The following is a 22,832-nucleotide window of genomic DNA, read 5'->3' on the forward strand; positions in this document are numbered from 1 at the left end:
AAAGTTAAATCTGCTATTTGGTAATCTGTTATTTTATATTCCTTGTCATTTTCTGTAGACTGGCTTTTATGAGGTAATTTTTTTCAGTTACTAACATCTCTTTAAAATTATCAAAAGAGGAAAGTTATATATTTTTAAAAATCAATTATTTCTCAAAATTCTGCCCAGTAAAATCAATGAGGTGCATATTTGTTTTGAATTCACATTTTAAGTATTTGAAGATTAATTCTTGGTGAAAGCCAAAATTTTTAATAATATTATTACATTTTTTTCACCAAAATGATGTTTGAAAGTATAGTAGAATCACAACAGAATAATGCATTGGCAATATCGAGTAAATTAAAATTATGGTCTACTGAAAACTAACAACGAAAATCCTTAGCACTTTAGTTTTCAGGGAAAAGTTCCCCTCTGAGGTTATACATTGAAATCAAGATTGGTTTAATCTTAGAACATGAATCACACATACCAAAATGAAACAATATCCACATAACAGAGAAAATCAACCTGTAAACATCTCAACACTGTTCAGACATATAGACATGAACTTGAGATCTGGATAAAATTTGAGGAAATAATTCTGGATGAACATAAATATTGTGGTTTTGTAGATAATGTTATTTGCTCATTCATCTGCACCTTATCCATGAGGTCACCATGGATTTTACGTTTTTTACAACTCCACATTTAGAGTCAAACCTTATCATGCCTTCTTTTATCCTGTATTTAGTACAGTGGGCACGGCCTCACTTCAGATTTCAGTCTCACATGAGTAAACTAAACTCATTTACAATTTTCTACTAGATTTACTTTACATTCTGTCTCTCCCCAATCCATTCCACATTATGCAGCCAAATAACTATTCTTCAAAATAGTATGTTAAAATATTCAATCTCCTCCAATCTCCAAATGGTAAAGTTGACCCTGGCTGTAGGCCCACCATTGTCAGGGGCAACCAGGGTTCGAAAAGTGGACTCATCCCCCACAAAATTCTCTTCTTAGCCTTCCAGGATCATCAGTCCTGTCGTTCCAACATTTTAAACAGGTCTCAGGCTTATTTTCATTCTTCATATCCCCACAGCTATTTTCTTACTTATTTCAGATACTCATCTTATCACACATATTTCAATTCAGCTAGATTACTTCAATTATGTGGAGTGCAGTGGAGCAGTGGCAAACAAGGCTGAATAAAAATGCCTCAGAAGAGACATCTGACAGATGTTCACATACTAAGAAACGCATAGTTTACTCCATAAAACAGCTTCTTAGCGTGGATGACACACACACTTTCTTCAGACACGGTTGTACATTTTTAAGTTCAAAATCAGTATAAAAGTAAATTTAGTAATTTAAAGTCAAAGGTGAGATATCTAAAAAGAGGAAGTACGCTGTTAAACTGATTGACAGCATAACTGAGAATACTAAAAATATGCTATAAGTTCCAAAATAAACCTCCTCAAAGGCCAGGAGTTAAGGATCTAACAACCCTTATAACAACCTTTTATAAAATCAAAGGAGCACGTTAGGAATTACAATAGTTGAATACAAAATATTAATATGATCATCCAAAGTCAATTAAAAAATGCTGAGAAAAAGCCCACAATTTTTTTACATTAAAGGTCAGGAGTTTGTTGGTATAAGAAAAAAATTATTTCTCTCTGAATTATTTTAATTTATTAAGTATATACTTTATGATAAAGCACCTATATATGATGAAGCACTTATGTAATGTACTACCAAATAGATTTTTCCGAGGATCTCAGTTTTGGCATATTTCAACTACATTTAAATTTAACATGTTATCTTTGTAAAATATTGGAATTAACAAGTATATATTTTTGTGAAGAAGCAGTAAGTAATTCATTCTAGACACAAGGATTACATGACCCTTTTGAAAGATTTTTTTTAAAAAAATATGGCTTTGTTGGTAATATTAATGCTTGAAAATATCTTCATTTCATAAATGCTTACTCACAACTTTGCATTTTGGTACACAGGTTGTACAACGATAAATCGAGAACAGTGTGTTAATTTTTAAGTTTGAATATCTCTGCCGAGTCTTTAAATGAACTGGATATTTAGAGAATGAGATAGTGATGGGGATTCTATGAACATCCTTATTTTATATGAAATCAATATTTGATGCCATCTACCAACAGGAAAAGTACCTCTTACATCGGAAAATAGATTGAAAGAGACTGGCAAGATATTATTTGTTCCACTCAAGTTAGCCAGTTGCTGATTCTCAGTTGAATGGAAACAAATCTCATAAATCTTTCTGTTGAAGTAGAGAGCCCTAGCTGGGAGAACGCTTTCCCAGAGAGTGATTTCACAGTGTCTCTGTTGTGCTGCTGCTCTTTCAGACACAATGCAATTCAGTACATCACACTGTGGTCTGAGTGAGACACGGAGGATTTCAATATTCACTCTTCTTGATGACCTTAATCTACTTGTCAGACAAAAATGCCAAATGACACTTGGATAATTGGAAAATTTGAGTTATCTACAACTTGATGGAGAGGCAGAAGCAAATACAGGTAGTGCGGCACAATGAAACACTTTTTGTCTTATATTAAAAAAGGGTTTTTATGTACTTTATTAAATGGTCAAAGTGGATTGCTCCAGGTAGGTTTGTGACAAATAAATATCAAGTGACAAATATTAAATGACAAAGAATAGAGATTGAGTCATCTAAACATCTAAAACTATTGTTAACATTTAAAGGTCAAGGATTTTATCTGTTGCAGTCTATAATTCATATTGCTGTGAGTGGAACTAAGTCTTTGGTAACACTATTTTTTTTTAACTATTTAAATACATTCATACATAAAGTTGTCTTTTTATTCTGTTTAAAGATCCAGTGTAGAAAAATGCCTGCCATAGAGGCAGGTTGGGAAGGAGGAGAGGAAGGAACATTGGTGGTGGGAAACATCTTGTGGAGGGATGGGTAGTGGAACACTGTATGACTGGAACCCAACCATGAACAGCTTTGTCATTTTGTATCTCATGGTGACTTAAAAAATCAAACAAACGAACAAACAAAATTCGGTACAGAACAGAATTTCCCTGCACATACCACCAAGGCTGTGGATCAGTGACATGGAGCCAAGGTTTATAAGGTTTCAAAACTAAAAATTCCTGAAAAATTTACATTTCAGAATTTTTTAAAGAAATTAATCTGAATTAAAACATGCTAATTTGTTTAGAAAAAGTTTTATAAAATTTACTGAGAAAATGTTAAGTCATATTAAATTAATTAAAATTGATTCAATCAATTAAAATTAAACTCTACTAAAAAGTGAGATATAGGTATTATAGAGGCAAAGACAATAAAGCATGGTTTTCTGTTCTTATTTTAGTTTCATATAAGAAATACTGTTTCATAAATTCTGATTAAGTATAGTAAACTTGTGACTGAAATGGAGATGGGGATTGACCTTCGTAGGAAGTGAAGGAAGGGTGATAGAGGAAGTGATTCCTAAACTATGTTTAGTATTGAGGAAATGGCTATAGAGTCCATATTTAGTCTTAAAAATCACAGGGCTTCTTGAGATTTCTGTTACATAAGATGACATGTAAAGCCTCACTCTTTTATTAGGCCAGTTGTGCTTCATCACTCAAATCTGAGAGTACAATTTAAAAAATTGAAGAGAAAAGAATTACTTGACTATGTTTATCCATAGGCATATCTTTAAACCAAGGGAAGGGAATTCAAAACTAGCTACTAGTAAACTCTCATTATTTTTTTTTACTTGGGGTGTGTATTTACTTTTCACATTTATTTTTTAAAAATAATTTTTCATATTGAGTGTTTTGAATCTTTCCCCACTACTGGATAGATGGGCTTGGAAGAATAAGTAAAGAGGGTCAGGGGAAGTTTATATCTATTTAAAAAATTTATTCTACATGGAATATCAAGTATTCTATCTGGAGAAACATCACTTTTCTTCTTCTTTAAAAGGAAGACTGATAGGTTCAAGGTGAAAAAAATACTCAGTTGTGCTGTAAGAAGACCTTGTATGAATGTAAAAAGAAACAAAATAGAGATAAAACAAATGCACATATTTCTGACCATTTAAAAAAGAAAGCATGAAAAATCAGATTGTAAAAGAATCTACTTTATTTAAACCATCTGATCACACCAAACCTGTGCAGCTAAACAAATTTATGTTAAAGATCTTTCTTTCCTTAATTTAGTTAATTTGGAGGATGCTGCTGCATCTATTTCAGAGCTTTAAAAGAAGCATTTGTGGGACCACATATAACGAACAATATCTGAAGCAGAGATAGGCAAGCATTCTCTTAGATCTGAAGACCAACCCTAATGCACTAAGTAACTCAGATCTGAGTACCCAACATGAACTTGCCTCTCTGCCAATACTCAGTTAATCATTTCCCGAAAGTGAAAAAGCTATAAGGAAAGTTTTTAGATGACTGAAACTTTTTGAAGCCTGTTCTGAAAAACAATGAAGTATTTACTAAATCTTTAAATCACTACAATTGATTGTGGAAATATTTAAGGCAAGAATACTTTGTTTTAAGGAGGGCCAATTTTCTAGTCTCAGAACACTGTGGATCAATCAATTTTCTTAGTGACACCTCAATTATTTATGCTATATTTTTTCCTTAAACCACATGTGATTCTCCAAATGAAATATTTTGTATTAGAAGGGAATTTTAGGCATATTATTATCCTGTTACTTACTACTATTATTTTCAAGAAAATAAGATTGTCTGCTTTCCATATTGATTTTTTACTAAACTTGGACTTTGATGTCTAGGGAATCAACTTAAATCAAAAGTGAGGCTTAGTGTTATTACTCTAAAAGTGTGATCAAAAAACTGTCTGTAAATGAAGTAAAGGTGAAAAATTCATGTCATGTAAAATTGTATTGTACTTTATTTATTCTTACTTTAAACAAATATCTTCATGGTATGCTGCTGATTATAGTAAAATGGAGTATGTGCCAACTTGCTAGAAGGAGACATATGCCTCCTTCTTTATGCTGATGATAAGGATTTAATTTTCAACAACTAGAACTGATTCCTGGATACAAATAATTCTGTCATCCTACTGCTGCCAGAAAGAATTGCATGCCATCAACTTTATCAAAACTAAAATCATTTTCTTTGGCAGACAAAGGCAATTGATCAAAACTACAAAACAAGACAACCTATTCCATTTTGTGAAAGCATACTTTTCCCATAGCTTATCCTGGAAAGCATATTGCAGAACTATGCAACTCAATATAACTTTTTTTCATGGGCACATTACTCTTTGGATTTCTTTTTTGATGACTTAGAATACTCAATTTGACAATTTTTCAAATGAAATCACCTTTTTATTTTTCCTCAGAGTATTCTGCAAGGAATTTCCCTCAGAGAACTGTTTTCAATAAAGAGGTTATCTAATTATAGGAATAGATTCAAATTTGCATCTTAAAGACAATGTTTGCTTTGTCTGTAGTCATTTTAGCACATATATGGTAGGTCTATTTTTTTTCAGGATCAAAAATATTGGTTGAGCATGTTGGGTTTATCTATTTTATTTTTTACTGTTTTGGATCACACTCACCCGTGCACAAGGCCTGCTCCTGGTTCTGTGCTCAGGGATCTCTCGTGGTGAGCTTGGACGACCATATAGGATACTGATGACCAAATATGCAAGATGAAGACCCTACTTGCTCTACCCTCACCCTGGCATGAACATGTTGGCCTTAATAGTAGAAATATTTCTATATCTATATCACCTATTTTAAAAGCATGTGTACCATTTCTCAACACAAAACCAATTTACACTTTAAGCTTTTAATGCGTAGTTCAAAATGCTTAATAAGGATCCTGTGGAATATCTTCTCAGTACTGTCTCTAAAAACTGCTTTGGCCCTGTCCTTGGAACAAGGCTTAAGGTATTATTTTCTCTCTCTCTCTCTCTTTCTCTCTCTCTCTCTCTCTCTCTCTCTCTCTCTCTCTCTGACTCCCAGGTATATGATTAGAGAATAAGACATGACTTGAACTGGACAAAACATATGCTGGATTCTAAATATCTAAGGACTAGGGCTGAGGCTCAGCAAATGCTCAAGCCTTGCGGGCATGGGTAGATTTAACACCTAGCAACACAACCCCCCCACCCCCAACAAAACTAAACATAAAGAATCGAGGATATAGTTCAATAGTCCAGAAGGCATGCAAGAGGTCTGTGTTTGATCCCTTGTATCTCATGGATCTTCCTGATCACAGAGCCAGGAAGACCCAGCATTGCCCCCAACATTGCCAGACTCCCTGCAAACAGGAATCTGGGATTAGAATTCACAGTTCTTTTTCCAGTTTTGAAGCATGGTTGAAATAAAAGGGTAAGGTGAGTTTGCAAGCCATAGAGCAGATAAGCTTTTTTCTTTTCAAATGAACATAGTAAAAAAATAGTCCTGAGAGAGTAAAACACAGGTGAGTATTTATGTAGACCAAGAAAAAAAATCTGACTTTTATTTCCAGATCTTCCTGGGGATTTTTGCTTCTTTCTGCTCTTTCCCCCACCCATGTTTTCTCTGGAGAGGTGTTTGATACATTTTTGGGGGGGATCTTTTCTGTCTTTTTCCCTTAGCCTTGCTGATGTTTGATAAGACATTTTCATGTCTTGTTCCTGATGTATATTACTTAGAACAAAAATTGAATTTTTTCTTTTGGATGGGGGTGGTCACACCTGACAGTACTCATGGCTTGCTCCTGACTCTGCAATGAGGGATCAGTACTGGCAGGACTCAGGGGACCAGATGGAGTGACTGAGATCAAACCATGGTTGGCCGCTTGCAAGGCAAGCACCATACCCACTGCTCTATCTCTCTGGCTCAAGAATTTAAAGAAGTAATAATTTTATTATGGTTTTAGGTAACATGGTTACAATAGTGTCATTGTTTATAGTGTTCATGAAAAAGCGATATTTTTTATTTCTAGGTATAGTTTCTCTTCTAAAATCTACTTGTAGGAAATGTGACTATCTACTAACGCTTACATGAAAAAAATCATCTTCAATCAGGGTCACTTTTCCTTGGGTCAGCTTATGTCAAAGTTTGTGGTTAGAAAATATACAAACAATGAATATCTGAATTTTTGCAGGCACAGTTTCAGAAGCTTTGCTTGTGGCTGTCATCCATAGTGGCTTCTGTGGGCTTTTCCTGCAGCATTTGTGCTTCGTGTTACAGCAACCTGATCATTTCTTTATATTCTGGCTTCTGTCAGCTATCTCAGAGGTAGAGACGGTACATAAGTAGAACAACAGTAGTAATGATTATCAAAATAAGAACCTGTCCCTTCTTGTGTTTTGCAGTCTGGTTTCTAAATGTCAAGTTCTAATTTATTAAACATTTTCTATTTGTGCTTAAAATTACTTCAAGTATTTCTAGAGAGTAGAAGAAATAAATAAAAGTCATCATTCCTCTGTTTAGTTGATTAAGCTTTCTAAGGGTATTGTGGTGAAAGAACAATGGAAAAACTCCATTCTTGTGCCTTCTTTCTTTTCTTTGTTTCATCACTGCTATCATAGTCAGAAAAACTATAAAAAGCTCTCTGTATCCCTGCTCTGGGCCTCAATTTCAGGTGATTGTCTAATTGCGGTTCATCTTGATGTTAAATAATTAAATCTTCTTGCGCTCTCCCCTAAAAATGTTCTCAGTGTGGCTGATTAAGCAAATTCTGTTACAACAATGTAAGTTATAAGTACTGTGATGCCTCAAGAGGTTTCCAATCAGCACCCAGGGAGAAACACCTGCACGGATTTCCCAGGCTACTTTTTGACTTCCTCTTTTGTCAAGTAGTTTCCTGCTTATCTTCAGCAGAAAGAACACTGGGAATAATGTTGACAAACTTTTTCATGTGTCAGAATATCTTTAATAAAAATTCATTTTTTTTCTTAGCCACTTTTACCAGAATCCCAAGGGTAGGGTTAAATACGATCCTGAATGATACACTATTTTTTGGGCTTTTTGGGTCACACCTGGTGATGCACAGGGGTTACTCTTGGCTCTCACTAAGGAATTACCCCTGACGGTGCTAGGGGACCATATGGGATGCTGGGAATCGAACCTGGGTTGGCCGCGTGCATGGCAAACGCCCTACCTGCTATTGCTCCAGCCCTCTGAATGATACACTTTTACAATCCTTAAAAATAGTGCTAAATTCAAGCAAGATACAATTGTAAAGGCATATACCTTAAAAATCACTGTGGGTATTAATTTGGGTATTTTATATGTATTTTCTTTTAATGAAATTAAAACGGATCATTTAGTGGAAGTTTATACAGAATTAAAAAATTATAGTCAGCTATTTATAAAAGGTGTCACTCTCCTATGATGAATAAACACGAACACTGCAAAATGGATCTTGAGTAGTTAAGAATAATCTGTCAATGATTTTGAAGAATTTCAAAAGCATTTAAGCAGAAGTATAGAATGAGAGAAAGCACTGCTATGCTAAAGGTAACTGAATAATCCCAGATCTTCTGGGGATGTTCCCATTTAGCCCTTTGTTTGTTTGATTAGCCACTTGGAATAATTTAGAAAAGAAAGGAACAGCTTTTTCCCTAGCCATTATGCAAAATAAAAACGGGACTTTATAAAAGTTCAAATATTGACAAACCTGTATCGAACCCATACTTTGGAAACGTGAAATTCTTCCTCAAGCAAGGTAGTCTATGCATATTAATTTTACAATAACAGTAGAAAAAAATAAAAGAAGGAATAGTATAACTAATACAAGTTTGAGCCAAATGAGAGTCTTCAATATATAACTAAGTTAAATTTCTTTTGATTGCTTATTCCTGTGCAAGAAAATCAGTTGGTTACCTATTTAAGTTTTTAAAATTTACGATATGTTATATGGTTATGGATTCTCATGTTTTTTTTTCATTTCTACTTGAAAACTAAAGCACAAGCCTCAAAGGGTGCCTGCCCTAAAAAAGATTTCTTGTTCAATTTTATTCTTTTTTACCTTTTAGATTAAAACCTTTTTTCCCCTTTATGGAGATGAGAAGAAAATGTTCACAGCCTAGACTACTACAGAATATCATAGTGGACTTGATGAAGGATTTTTCCTAAGAAGTAGAGTAATTATTACAACAATGAGCCTCTTTAGTTAACTTACATATGCAACTGCAATTCTAAACACTTCACATGTATTATCTATTCTATATTCATAACAATCATATAAGATGGTGCCATTATTATCTCTACTTACATATGATAAAAGGGATATGGTGAGGTTAGATAACTTACTATAATTATGCAGGCAGCAGTAGCGCAAACAGATGATGTCACTACTGATTGTCTCATTCCAGAGTTTGAAACTAATCATTATACTATATTGTCTGTCTACATTGGATCCTTTTATGATTTAAGCATTTAAAAGAAATAGTGGCCTAACCCTTAAATAATACAATTATTATAGAAACAGTTGGGGTAGTGGGTCTACGTATGAAGGTGACTTGTTGGGATGTGACTGGTGTCCCTAAATTGCTTATTGTGATGGCTAAGACCTGACATACAGGAATTTCCAGTGAAACTTTGGCTCACTCTACTTTTCAAGTGCTTAACACCTTAGATAATTACATTCAACTTCATGTTATTTATAAAAATATAATAATGCAGCCAGGAGATAGCTCATAGCTCAAGTTGTAGAGCACATGCCTACTATGTGTGAATTACTGTGTTCCAGTCACAGTTCTACACCTCTCTCCACCCCAGCACCACTGGAATGGCCCCAGTGGTCTTTAAAACACCAAATATAAAATCAGCAGGTCAACATTTAAGGCCAACTATTTCAAGGAGTGGTTTCAGCCCCCCTAAGTCCCATGGGAAGTGACCCTGTTAAAAAATTAACAAACACCAACACCAAGATAAATCAATATTAATTACTCAGAGGTAAGTCAACAAGTATGAACAACAAAAGGTGCTCTTGCCAGACAAAGACTTCATTACTACTCTAGGGTATCTATATGTAGTAGATAATAAACATATTATTTTGTTTTAATACAACTTTAAGTTAGAATGCAATTTAAGTTTCAATTTAGTATGAATAATTTCATTGCCAATACTCAACAGTAACTGAGCTCTAACCACATACTTAATCTTAATAGCAGACTTGATAATCTGTATTTAGGTTAAAATTTTTATATTCAGAACACCAGAGAAAGTATATGCTCTTTTTATCCCTGTGTTCCAGATGTAGAGATTAAGACATGGACTGGTTAATTGATTCAACCAAAGTAAAACTTATGTAGGCAGTTAAAGTGAATATCTAAATCCAAGATCAAGCCAAAACTTAAGTTTAGAACCCAATTTTTTTTCACTAATTCTCTTATCTACTTATCTATGCTATTGCTGCCAAATTGAATTTTCGGAATTAACTGCTATCAAAACTTTTTTTCTTTTTTCTTCTCTGCTTATATATTCCCTTCCTTTATCCAAGACTAAGGTTAAGTCCCTCATCTAGGGAGTTTTATTCCAGTTGCCTTACTTGAAGTAGTGATAGTGAACATTTAGTAATCACGTTAGCAGGTATATACTCCTTAACCTGCTTGTTAGCTATGCTCTTCTCCAGAGTGTGCCCATCATCTCTGTCAGACAGCTTCCTGAGGCACACACAGGGTCTGCAGTGGAGATCGGTATGCAGAAGGCTCTCACAAGGTTAACCCAGTAGGGACACATATGTATAGCGAGGGAAGCAGAAATGAGAAAACAAAGCAGTTAAATTGCAGTTGGGCAGTTACAGTAACCTCAAGTGAGTTCGGGAGGTGAGTTGGTCCTTCAGAGCTGTCTTAACGTAAAACATGGATTAATCTTTGGCCTTTGTATTGACCTATCATGTACGCTGACTGACCCCCGGAAAATAGAGTGATTCTGTGGGCTAGCCACCTTCTCGTACACAGAAGCAATGCCTAGAAAGAAATTTGATGAAATCACTGAATGTTTTACTTACTATTTGTTATTGTTTCTCTCTTCTCTGAAATATAAGTTTCAGGATAGAAGAGCTTATTTCTGCTCTATTGACAGCATATAGATCATCAATTAGTATATAGCTACTTCTCACAAGTAATTATTGAAGAATCAACGTACAAAGGAAAGCATTGCTAATAAAGTTAGACTATCTTTCCTAAGAAGAAAACAAAGCATACATAGATTAAACTACTCTCATTAGGTACTTTTACCTAAGGACTGGCAAAGTCTGGCTGATGTGGAGGTCGGATCACTTGGAGGTTTCCCATTTTTAAAACAAGAAAAGGCAATGTAACATTTCTCTTTATTATTTCATAAAGAATTACAGCTGGGGGGATTCCTTGTGTTTCAAGATGACTAATTTAATATATCAGTGTGCTGAAAACAAATATAATTTATATCCAAGTAACCTAGCTTGAGACAAGTCTGTGACATCTTGTGTGACATACAAGTTGTGGTGTCTAATTTGGCCTTGTATTTGCTTATTGCATTCCTTTCTATAATATCTCGAATCACAGTTTCCCAAGTAACTTAATTTTCAGGACTGTGCAACTGACCAATTTTTACTGAAGATTTGGCATAGGATGGCTCAGCTCCAGCTTTCTTGAGAGGCTCTGGTGAACAGGTCATAATTTACTGTGTCTTGAGAAGTCCAGAGACCAAATATGAACTGTCAAGGAGAAATATGCGGGCTTACATTTTGGCAGTGAGTGAGCATGTGTTAGAATTTAAATTGATAATTCCCAAGGTTCCAGTACCGTTAGTAGGTGAATTCTTAAGGCTAAAATAGACTCTACGGAATTTGGAAGTTATGACAGCTATAAGTGTGACAATGAAGGTGATATTTGGAAGACTATTTTTAGCAGGGATAAAATGAAGGTGAGGAAATAATTAGATGTGCTAGCAAAGTTCCAGAGAAGTGAGTTATGGGAAGCTCATTTTGATTACCCCCAAAATCAGTTTGCCTGTGTGAAACTACAGATATCTGGAAAAAAAGCAAAAATTCAAGGAAGTTTCATGTCACTAAGAGAAGGAAACTGCCCTGCATGGTCCTGGCCTATGACTCCAGTCACAATTTTTTGTTCATCTCCTGCTCTGAGGTCATGGCCCCCATTACTCTTACACAGCTAGCCTATGATTAAACTGCTGGTTCTTCAACTTATAGTGAACATCAAAATCACTTGGAGGGCTTGTAAAAACAGAATTCTGAATCCTATTCCAGAACTTCTGACCTGGTACTTATAGAGTATTTCTAACATGTTCCCAGGCATTGCTGATAATTCTGGTATAGGGCCTTGAAACCACTGTCCCAGCCATCTGAAATTCTTTCCATTATTAGAAAGTTCTATACTTTCTTTCATTTCTACACTTGCACACAAAGAAAACAAATGCTCCAAAATCCTCTGTTCTATCCCCTACCTCACCCTCTGATCCCTTCATTTACTTAGTCAATTACCATTTAACTTTATAAGTTTTTAAGAATATATATTGATTTTGAGTACAGAGAGATAGTACATGAGTAAGACATTAGACTCACATGTGGCTGATTCCAATTCCATTGTATACCAACCCCTCCTCCTTTTCTAGATCCACCAAAGGTCACTCCTGAGCACAGAATTAGGAAGAGCTCCTGAATACTGCTGGCTCAAACCTCTAATTCCTCACAAAATAATTAATGTTTAGAATTTCCTTTTCATGTAAGTTAAGTCTATCTAGGTTTTTCAATTGCCCTCAAATAAATGCCGGATGTAATCTTGTATTGTAAACTTGTTTAGTTTTCTGAACTTCTGAGTTGCTTTTGGAAAAGCAGAAAACAGTTTTATTCTTTTCATTTGTGCCTTTTTCTATACATTGCCCATTTATTAATTTTTAGATTGATTTAAGGAGAGAATGAATAATTTGAACAGTTAAACAATACTCTTCATGTTAGCTTTTGTTTCCTTTCAAGGACCCTTCACCTTTTCTCTCACTATGTCAAATTTAACAAAACTTTTTATCAAATGTGGAAATCAAGTTTTCTTTATTTGCAATGAAAAGAGGTAGGCAATAATAATAAAAGCATTGTCAATCCATCTCATTTTTCTCAAATTCCAATAAATACAGAATGCATGTACTTTGTATATGCATATATTATATATATTTATGCTAGCTTCAGTAACATCACAGTGTTTACTGTTTACAGAAATGCTAAAATTTATTACTGCAAAAGTTATTCTGCTCTCTGTTTTTTTTTTAAACAGAAAAACTTATTGGAAAGTAGAAAAGAAAGGAAAGAAACTCTCCAGGTGGGGAGGATTAGAGTATAGGACTAAGTTCAGCTCTCTGATTTGGTATCCAGTATATATCATGGACAATCATGGTCCTCCCGTTGTTTATTGATTTGCTCGAGCGGGCCCAGTAACGTCTCCATTGGAGACTTTGTTGTTACTGTGTTTGGCATACCAAATACGTCACGAGTAGCATGCCAGGCTCTGCCATGCGGGCGAGATACTCTTGGTAGCTTGCCGGGCTCTCCGAGAGGGGCGGAGGAATCGAACTCGGGTTGGCCATGTTGGCTGCATACAAGGCAAACGCCCTACCCACTGTGCTATCGCTCCAGCCCTCCAGTATATATAATGCATTTAAATGAAAAATAGTTATAATGTAAGAGCTTCATAAAGAGATGATTAGCTTTCTGAAAACATAAGAGAATACGGAATTCAGCTCTAACTAAAAAGTTATGTTGCATCTGGCAATCAGGTGGCATAAGTGTTACTTCCTCCACTTTACAGAGAGGTAATATGTTAACCTGGCCCTGCTCATCTTTGCATACACAGCTACATTGTTTACAGGGCTTCACTTCAGCTCTTTTCCCCAAAATTCTTTTAACTGAACTTAAATCACTGAACTTGTTTCTCTTGGAACAGGAAAACACCGTGTAAATACATAAACTACTTCTTAAATCATCATACAGACCTTGGTAGAACTGGTTAGGCTTCTTTAATAAATATTTGTCTATTGACAGTACTATGAAGGATTGTGCCGTCTCAGAGAGATACAGCAAGAAGTGATGACTTATGCGGGGTCGATATACACTTAAGAAATATGACAATTGAGATTTAAAAATGATCCTTGTTATATACTGGCATTATAACATGTTACAAACTGTCTATGCTTTGACATGGACAGATAATATTTAGTATATAAATATGTATCTATTTAATATATAACATTTCTCACCTGACTTGACATTTTGAAAACACTTTTTATCCAAATCCAAAAATTTTCAGTTCTGAAAAAATAATCAAGAATTGCTATGTAGAGAGAATTTGGAGGGAACTGGAGAATAGAGCTAGAAAAGGGGAAAAGATCCTGTGCTATGTCATCCTTATTGTCTGTTACTTCCCAACAGCTATGTTCATCCCAATATCCTGGTTCCACTCTTTTCCAGTATGAATTGCATCTATGTATTATGCCTATTAATCATTCTACAGCTATCTTCAATCCTTGATCACTTTAAAACACCATCTTAGAAGCAACTCACTGAAAGCACAATATTCTTATTTCAGTGTTGAGCTAAATAGGTGATCAGTTGTAATGATAAGTGTGAGAGGTCAGCATAATTAAGATTCATACTAGCAGTTCTGAACTGGACTCCATATAGTTCTATTGAGAGCCTAGGTTTCGGCACTTTGTCCTTAAAGTCTTTCTGAACAACCAAAAATGACAATAAAAGCCACTTAAAAATATCAATAAAGTTGATTTGCATAGCCTGAAGGAAAGTTTTAAATTTTCAAGTATTATACAGAGAACGTATTTTTCACCAAATTTGGGACAATATTAAATGTTCAAGAAACATTTTTGTTCTCTAGATGAATTCAAAGTTCTAAAGTCAAACAGCTTAATGGAAAAAATGTAGGCAATTCGTATGACAGCTTATTGAAAAAAATTCATTTCATCTGTAATCAAGTCACATTAAAATCAGACTTGCGGATGGCATAAGTAAGGAACTATTACAAAACTCACTAGTGTGGTTTAGTGATAAGTTTACTAAAGACAGAGAAAATATTATTTTTCTTTGTTTTTTTCTATACTAAGGTAAATACAAAAATTAAATTACATATAAAATATCCATAATATTCATAGTATAAAACATGGTGTTTTGAATATGAGTACACATTATAAAATGATTATCACAATCATTCCAACCAATACTTGTTACCTTAGTAGCTATTGTGAGTGTTATAAGAATATTCAAGATCTACACTTGGAAAATTTCAAATATAAAGTAAAATGACCATGCCCTAAAGCAAAATTCTAGAAAGTATCTTACATAAATTAAGTTTTGTAGTCTTTGAACAACATGCTCCATACAAACAATATAAACATGTAAACAAGAGCACTGCACTGTCCTCCTGTTGTTCATCGATTTGCTTGAGCAAGCACCAATAACGTCTCCACTGTGAGACTTGTTACTGTTTTTGGCATATAAAATATGCCACACGGAGCTTGCCAGCCTCTGCCGTGTGTATGGGATACTCTTGGTAGCTTGCTGGGCTCTCCGAGAGGGATGGAGGAATTGAACCTCAGTCAGCTACATGCAAGACAAATGCCCTACCCGCTGTGCTATATACTTGAAATATATCAACAGAGAAATAAAATAATCGTCATTTATTTGGAATAAGATGTATGTGAGTTCTCTGAGAATTTTCTGGATAACATTAACCCATTTGCTATTTCCTGAATGCTTTGTACTTGCTAGGCATGGTGGCTTATAAATAATGTTAATGCTGTGAAAATCATAATATATACACAGAGAGATATTTATATATGAACATGCATTATTCTAAGGGAAATATAGATGAGAGAGGGTGACAAATTGGAGGTAAGAAAAAAATCATGGAGAAAATTAGATAAAATGACTAAACTTAGAAGAAAAGTAAAAGCATTAAATGGATATAAAAAGAGCTCTTCTGATCCTGTGCATTAGTATGAAAGTTGTATGATGCTATAATATCCCTATTCCGACACTTTCTAGCTGTGGGAAGCTGGCAAGCTTTAAGCTTCTTTGTTTTTCAGTGTTTTAACCCACAAAATGGACATAGTAACAATATCTAATTCACAGGCTATAAGTGTATTAGTAGTTTTAATGGACAGAACAGTGCTTGAAGCATAATTAGAACTCAATAAATAATATTGATTGTTACAGAATCTCAATGTTAGGATTTACATAAAATGTCCATCACAACTTCCTTCATTGTTCAACACAGGAATTTCCTTTATCGCACGCTGAATAAGTTAACAGCTGACGCACATTATTTCTTTTTATGAGGGGCCTTCATTATTTCATAAGGTAGGACAATTTGCATTCAGAGAATATAACTGCAGGAAAATTCTTCTTTACTATGGATCTTCATATTCAGATTGCTACAGCTGCTGACACTGGAAGTATGCTATCGATTGAGGATTACTTCAAATTCACGTCTTACAGACTAGAATTCATCTTCCTCTGGGTAGACTCATAAATATGAATTCTGCCTCCTGCTTGATTAATTAACTTTTTTATTACTCCACAAGGGTCAACTGGTTCTCTTTCTGCTTCATGTTTCACCATTAATAATTATCCCCAAATTTCTAGCTGTTGTTAATAATGATGTGGTTAATTTTATCCAAAGTAATTGAAGCAGTACAGATTGTGTTTCAACCAATAGACTGGATCAAACGTAATAGATTATTTTTAAAAGGAGTTTAGGAAGAAAACATGTTAGAACAACAATATGTTGAAAAATAAAATCAGTTAAGTCTACCAAAAAATCCTCCAAATTTTGTATTTAACAATTTATTGGCACTTAAAATCAAATATATCATTTTCTTTCCTTTTTTAAAAAAATTGAATCACCGTGAGATACAGTTACAAAGCTTTCATGTTTGAGTTTCAATCATACAATGATCGAACACCCATCCCTCCACCAGTGTACATTTTCCACCACCAATGTTCCAATACCCCCTCCCCACCATCTCAACCCTCTCCTTGTCCCTATTGCAGACAATTTCCCCCATATTCTTTCTCTACTTTTAGGCATTATGACTTGCAATACAGACACTAAAAGGTTATCATGTTTGTTCCTTTATCTACTTTCAGCACACATCTCTCTTTTTCTCTTTAGACTGAGAGGCAACAAACTATTGTCAGATATTAGCTATTTGAAAATGATATGTTTAGTATATTAGAGAAATGGTATGTTGAAACTATGTGCAAGATACTTGATGAGACACAAATACTACATTTCTTAACTACAAAGAGTTAATGATTTGGTAAAGAATTAACAATTGTATAAGAGTTATTGTCCTTATACAATAAAATATTGTAGGGGTGGGGACCTTCTAACTTCCAAAGGATCTTTAGTAATTTATGACATAATTAGACCATAGAGAATAGGCAAATGGGACTACAAACAGCCAATGAGAAACACAGAATCTGTTTCTCATATACCAGGGCAAGACCACACAATTTCATGGGCTTAATATGGCCCAGTAGACAAGATGTTCCTTATCCCTAAGGAAAGAATGATGATTTATTGTTGGACTGGTTATGAACAACTCAAGAATATGACCTAGTTTCCTCCTTCTCACAGTTGTCATTGACAGGTATATTATTATTCTTGATGAATTATTAATTGTCATAAACAAAGCTTAGATATGATAAAGATCATAAAATTGTGTTTATGAAGCATCCATCTATTTTTCCAAAGTGTATTTTAATTAGCAGGAGGTGGTACAGAAATTACTTTAATATGCTTAGATGGTAAGCATATTTGAAAGTATTGTGTAATTCAAATTTTATTTAGTATAAAATATAAAATGTATTTTTTCAGTGTACACAGCAGTGTGTAGAAAAATCGGTCAAATGAAAGCAGATAATAGGTTAAGAAAGAAAGGACTACAGACACAGTCTTTCATTTTAATTTTCAGGATCATTTTTTATCTATAAATTATTAAAATTAAACAAGTAATTTTAAGGTAAAATCATGCTGAATAGTTAAACATTATAGATATCAAAATAATAAGTGACTGAATTAATTCATTTGTAGGTATATAACTTTTGTATAAATGTATAAAACATGACAAGATTCTATCTTGAAATATTCACCGTGGTTCAGTAATTAGTAGTTTGTTTAATGTTGATCATGATAATTTCTGTGTGGTTATATTATGTGATATAACTTTAGTCTATCATTAGAACTTTTTGTAAATAATACATTATAAAATGTTGACAGATACAATTATTGCTACAAAAGAGCTTATATAGACTATGGGTGAACAACATAATGTACATATTGTTAAATTTTAAGGCATAGTCAGTCTTTTAAGGAAAAGGAATGTGTTATTCACATATTGGCAAGGTATTAATTCTCCTGGGACATTTGGATAAGGATGAAGGCAACACAAGAGATAAAATGCTTATTACTGTATGTAAAAAAACATTGTTTTAAAAAAATTTCATTTGAGCTATGCATTGCGCTCCCTGATATCATCACAAGCTTTTTGGTATTTAAGTAAAAAGTTCAACTTGGCTGCATTTTAGTATGGCATATGATTTTTGGCTTTAAAAATGCATGTACAAATTGTCTTGTGTTACTCATAAATACATCTATTGTATTACTCCTAGAGTATAAATGAAGACAGATATTTGACTTTTTTATCTTTATATAAGTGTGCTTTTAACATATTATCATTAAAATGATTAAAATATTTTTAAGGACATGAAATATTAGTATCCATAATTACAATATAACTGATATTTATATATTTTGTCAATGAATTAATTTTTAATGCTCATTTAATCAATTAGAAAAAATATTCTTTAGAAAATATACAGAAATAACAAACATGAAGGTATTAAAATTTTATTTTTTATCTCTATAACTCAGAAAATAATGAACTTAACCTACTGTTGTATGTGAACTTGACATGTTAAGGCATGGTATAATTTTTATTTCTATCTTGAGAAAATTCTTAGTCTTTAACACCCATCTATCTTTCAAGAAGATGTACATGGAGTGATAGCACAGAGGGTAGGGCATTTGCCTTGCAAGTGGCCGAACTGGTCGACCTGAGTTCGATTCCTTCATCCCTCTTGGAGAGCCCAGCAAGCTACCAAAAGAATCCAAGCTACCAAAAGAATCTCGCCTGCACAGCAAAGCCTGGCAAGCTACCCGTAATGTATTGGACATGCCAAACACAGTAACAACTAATCTCACAATGGAGAAGTTACCAGGCCTGCTCAAGCAAATAGATGAATAACCAGAAGACAGTGCTACAGACAGCACACAGTGCTACAGATATTCTAAAATACATTTAATAGCACAGCCGGTAGGGCATTTGACTTGCACACTGCCGATCTGGGTTCAATTCCTCCGTCCCTCTCGAATATTCTGGCAAGCTACCAAGAGTATCCTGCCTGCATGGCAGAGCCTGGCAAGCTCTCTGTGGTACATTCAATATGCCAAACACAGTAACAAAAAGTCTCACAATGGAGATGTTAGTGGTGCCAGCTCAAGCAAATTGATGAACAATGGAGGACAGTGCTACATTTAAAGGGGGGGTTCAATTATACTGCCCAATTAAAAATACCAATATAGAACACACACTCTCAGTAAATGATGTTAATGGCTATAACATCCAGTTCTACTTTCTTAGGTTTATTCGTAGGCATATGAGATGTCAGCATAAAAACATAAGAGGGGCAGAGTCAAGAAGTCAAATAAGTAGAACTGTGTTTACTTACTCCCAGGACCACTGGAAAGTTCCACAAATCTATACACTTAATGTTCACTGCATGATATTTACAATAACAAAAATATGCAACATCTCAAATGTCCAATTACAGATGGTAGATATAGAAAACTTCACACTGAAATAAAAATGTTTCCCATGAATCCCAGTATCTTTAAAAAGTTGAATATCCATAAAGTGTGTCTTTCTTGGCCCCTATCTAATATTCTGCCTTCAGTTCTCACAAGTTTTATCTGCTGAGCCTTTTGTTTTAAGTCAATCAAATTCACTGCTGTTTTATGCTAGCTCAGGCATCAGAGCTTTTTCTATTCCTTTACAGCACCTCTTTCAAGAATGAGTCCCAGTCCCTCATCCTCTAGCAGTCACGATCCTTTTGTGCTGAATCAGGGTCTCTGTTCTCACAATGGTTTCTGAATGTCTTTATGCTAGTACACACAATGCAATCTTTCAAGTTCTAAATTTTCAATTTCCTCTTACAAATCTATATTATTAATGATGTGCAGGTAAAGGATGTAGCTCTTATTATAACTTATTTCGTTTCCAAAGCCCCACATAGAATAGGCATATGCTAGCATGTTAACAGTATACTACTGTTCAATGAATATTGCATTGCATCACTGGTGAACAGAATACCTTACTTTGAAGGGAATCAGACTACATACACATAACTTCTGAGAGAAATTTAGTTCTGCGAGTCTAATGGCTTGAAAATTAGACTTAAACCCAAGTAAAGTTTTTTTTATTATTATTTGGTTCAAAACTTATTTTTTAGATTATGCTCACTTATCTAGAAATTCCAGATGAACACAAATAAGTTACCTAGATTTACCTATTTCACCATAAGAGTTTGTAGGAGAGTGTGTTTCTAACTAAACAATGTCATATTAAAAATATATGTGTCAACTAAAAAATTTAGATACTTTTTCTATGAAGTAAAAAGAACGAGACACAGAGATGGAAGATCCACAATTCAGACAAGACAATGACAGACTTCTTCCCTTGTTCAAAATTTCCTTGAATTACATCCTGGGCTTTGTACCTATGCTGTATCTTGACAAATGTACAAAGAAATAATAGTCAGCAGGAGGCTTAGTTGAATATTTTTATGTTTTTTTTATTATATTTATGTTCTATAATAAGGAATATTCTATTCTCAATTATCTCATCTCTAACTTGAGAAGCCAACAGTCTTCATAGAATTATAAATATTGATCACTGATCTAATACATCAAGCCATAAGTATTCTTTTTATTTATTTATTTATTTCTCCTTAAGCTGTATGCTTTCTTAATTATGTTAGTGATTACATACTATATATTCAGATAAAATTTCAATAAAGAATATATTATAGATGACTATCGTTCATCAGTGAAATACCAGCAACAAGATCCTTTCAGAAGTAAAATTCTGGAGCAGAGACATAACACAGTGGGTAAGGTGTTTGTTTCCATGTGACTTATCAGGCAGCTCAAATGATCCCCCAAAGTAACCAGGAGTGATCTCAGAGCACAGTGTAAGCCCTAATACCACTGGAAGTGCCCACCCCACCTAAAAAAAGTGAAAATCCAAGTAATTTCACTTTGAGTGACTTAGCCATGCGCATTCAGAGAGCTATGTTACTTTTTTACTTACCAGTAGTAATTTAAAAATTCAGATGAGAGAATTATGCAGTAGTTCTGAGTGTAGGCTTTAGTAGAAGATAGCCCTTAGTTTTAATTTTAACGTAGCTCCTTGCCAGTTATACTGATCTGGCTGGCTAAAATGCTTAAATTTTCATGGTTTCAGATTTACCGTAATCAAAATTAGGGAAATAATATGCATCTCATTCAGTATGAACTATTTAAACAGGGCAATCATTGTAAAATACTTCATATGATGTCTGGCATTAATTAGAGGCTGAACAAATGTAGCTACTATTATCGAACTAAATTCACTATTTTTTTCTGTTTGGGGATAATACTGGAATGTCTCCAGGGCTTTGTCCTAGCTCCGTGCTCAGGGATCACACCCAGCATATATGGGGTGCCTGGGAAGTAAATCAGTTCAGCCATATTTAAGGCAAAGCCTTCCTCACTGTGCTATCTATGTGGTCCCAAGATTCCTATTAATAAATTCTTATATGTATTTTATAATGATTTAACAAACTTTTATTATACTTATATATTTGAAAATTTTTTTGCACAAACGTATATCAAACTCCACTCTTATTATCCTACAAAGACAGCATTTACATAGTTTTCTAAAAGTGTAAAAGGAATTTGATGTCAAAGTTGGCCTTGGAATGAATATTACTTAATGCCTCAGTTACATAAGATTGGGACACCTCGTTCCTTCATCTGCCATTTAAAAAATATATGTGACTATGAAATCAATTTTAGCTTCTAATTAAGCCCAAGTATCCATATTAAAACTTGTAAGTACCTTTTATTCCAGTTTGTCTCCTGACCACTGGTTTTATTGATCTGAGATAACAAGCCAAAGCTGCATAATTTTGAACTAGCTGCTAAAATTACTTAATCATAGCTTCATGCTCTTCCAGGTTTTCATTAGTATTACATCACAGTGCCAAGACTGGCAAACAATTACACTTACATGACCCACTGAGAACTTCCTACATTATAGCACTAGTAATGAATTCTTCATAAAGAGACATATTAGATCACATCATACTTGTGTTGGATCAAGGCATTTCATGGAAATATTTAATGACAATACCAAACAGTAACTGAAATGACTAAGTATACCCAAAGGACAGAAAACTTCCTATTTGATGAGTCTATATTAAAATTTGGGAACAGTGCAATTTGAGTTTTTTAAAATTGAAATGGTACAGAATGGATATCTTAGGTCTTTGGAAGAAACTTACTTTCATCCCCTGTTTCAAATTCAAACTTCTGACTGTAGCCACTGTATCCGGTTGCAGTCCTCACTCGTATATGAAATACGTACTTGGTGGCTGGCTTGAGACCTGTGATGATGACACTTGGGGCCTTGGACCTCGTAGAGGAATAGGTGAGCTGATCATGTTCCTGAGGATAGAAAAGAGGAAAAGAGAAGCAGGATTATTATTAT

The 22,832-nt window shown here is 34.2% G+C and overlaps 1 protein-coding gene across 1 annotated transcript in view; it reads right to left on the reverse strand.

The window, feature by feature from the left end:
• Window positions 1-22,832, reverse strand: part of EPHA6 (EPH receptor A6) — a 984,716-nt gene that overhangs the window by 337,569 nt on the left and 624,315 nt on the right. Inside the window, 1 exon segment of the mRNA XM_056138519.1 lies at window positions 22,627-22,789. Coding sequence (XP_055994494.1) covers window positions 22,627-22,789 — 163 coding nt within the window.

Source organism: Sorex fumeus, unplaced genomic scaffold (assembly GCF_029834395.1).
Source record: "Sorex fumeus unplaced genomic scaffold, SorFum_2.1 ptg000129l, whole genome shotgun sequence".
Lineage (NCBI taxonomy): Eukaryota > Metazoa > Chordata > Mammalia > Eulipotyphla > Soricidae > Sorex > Sorex fumeus.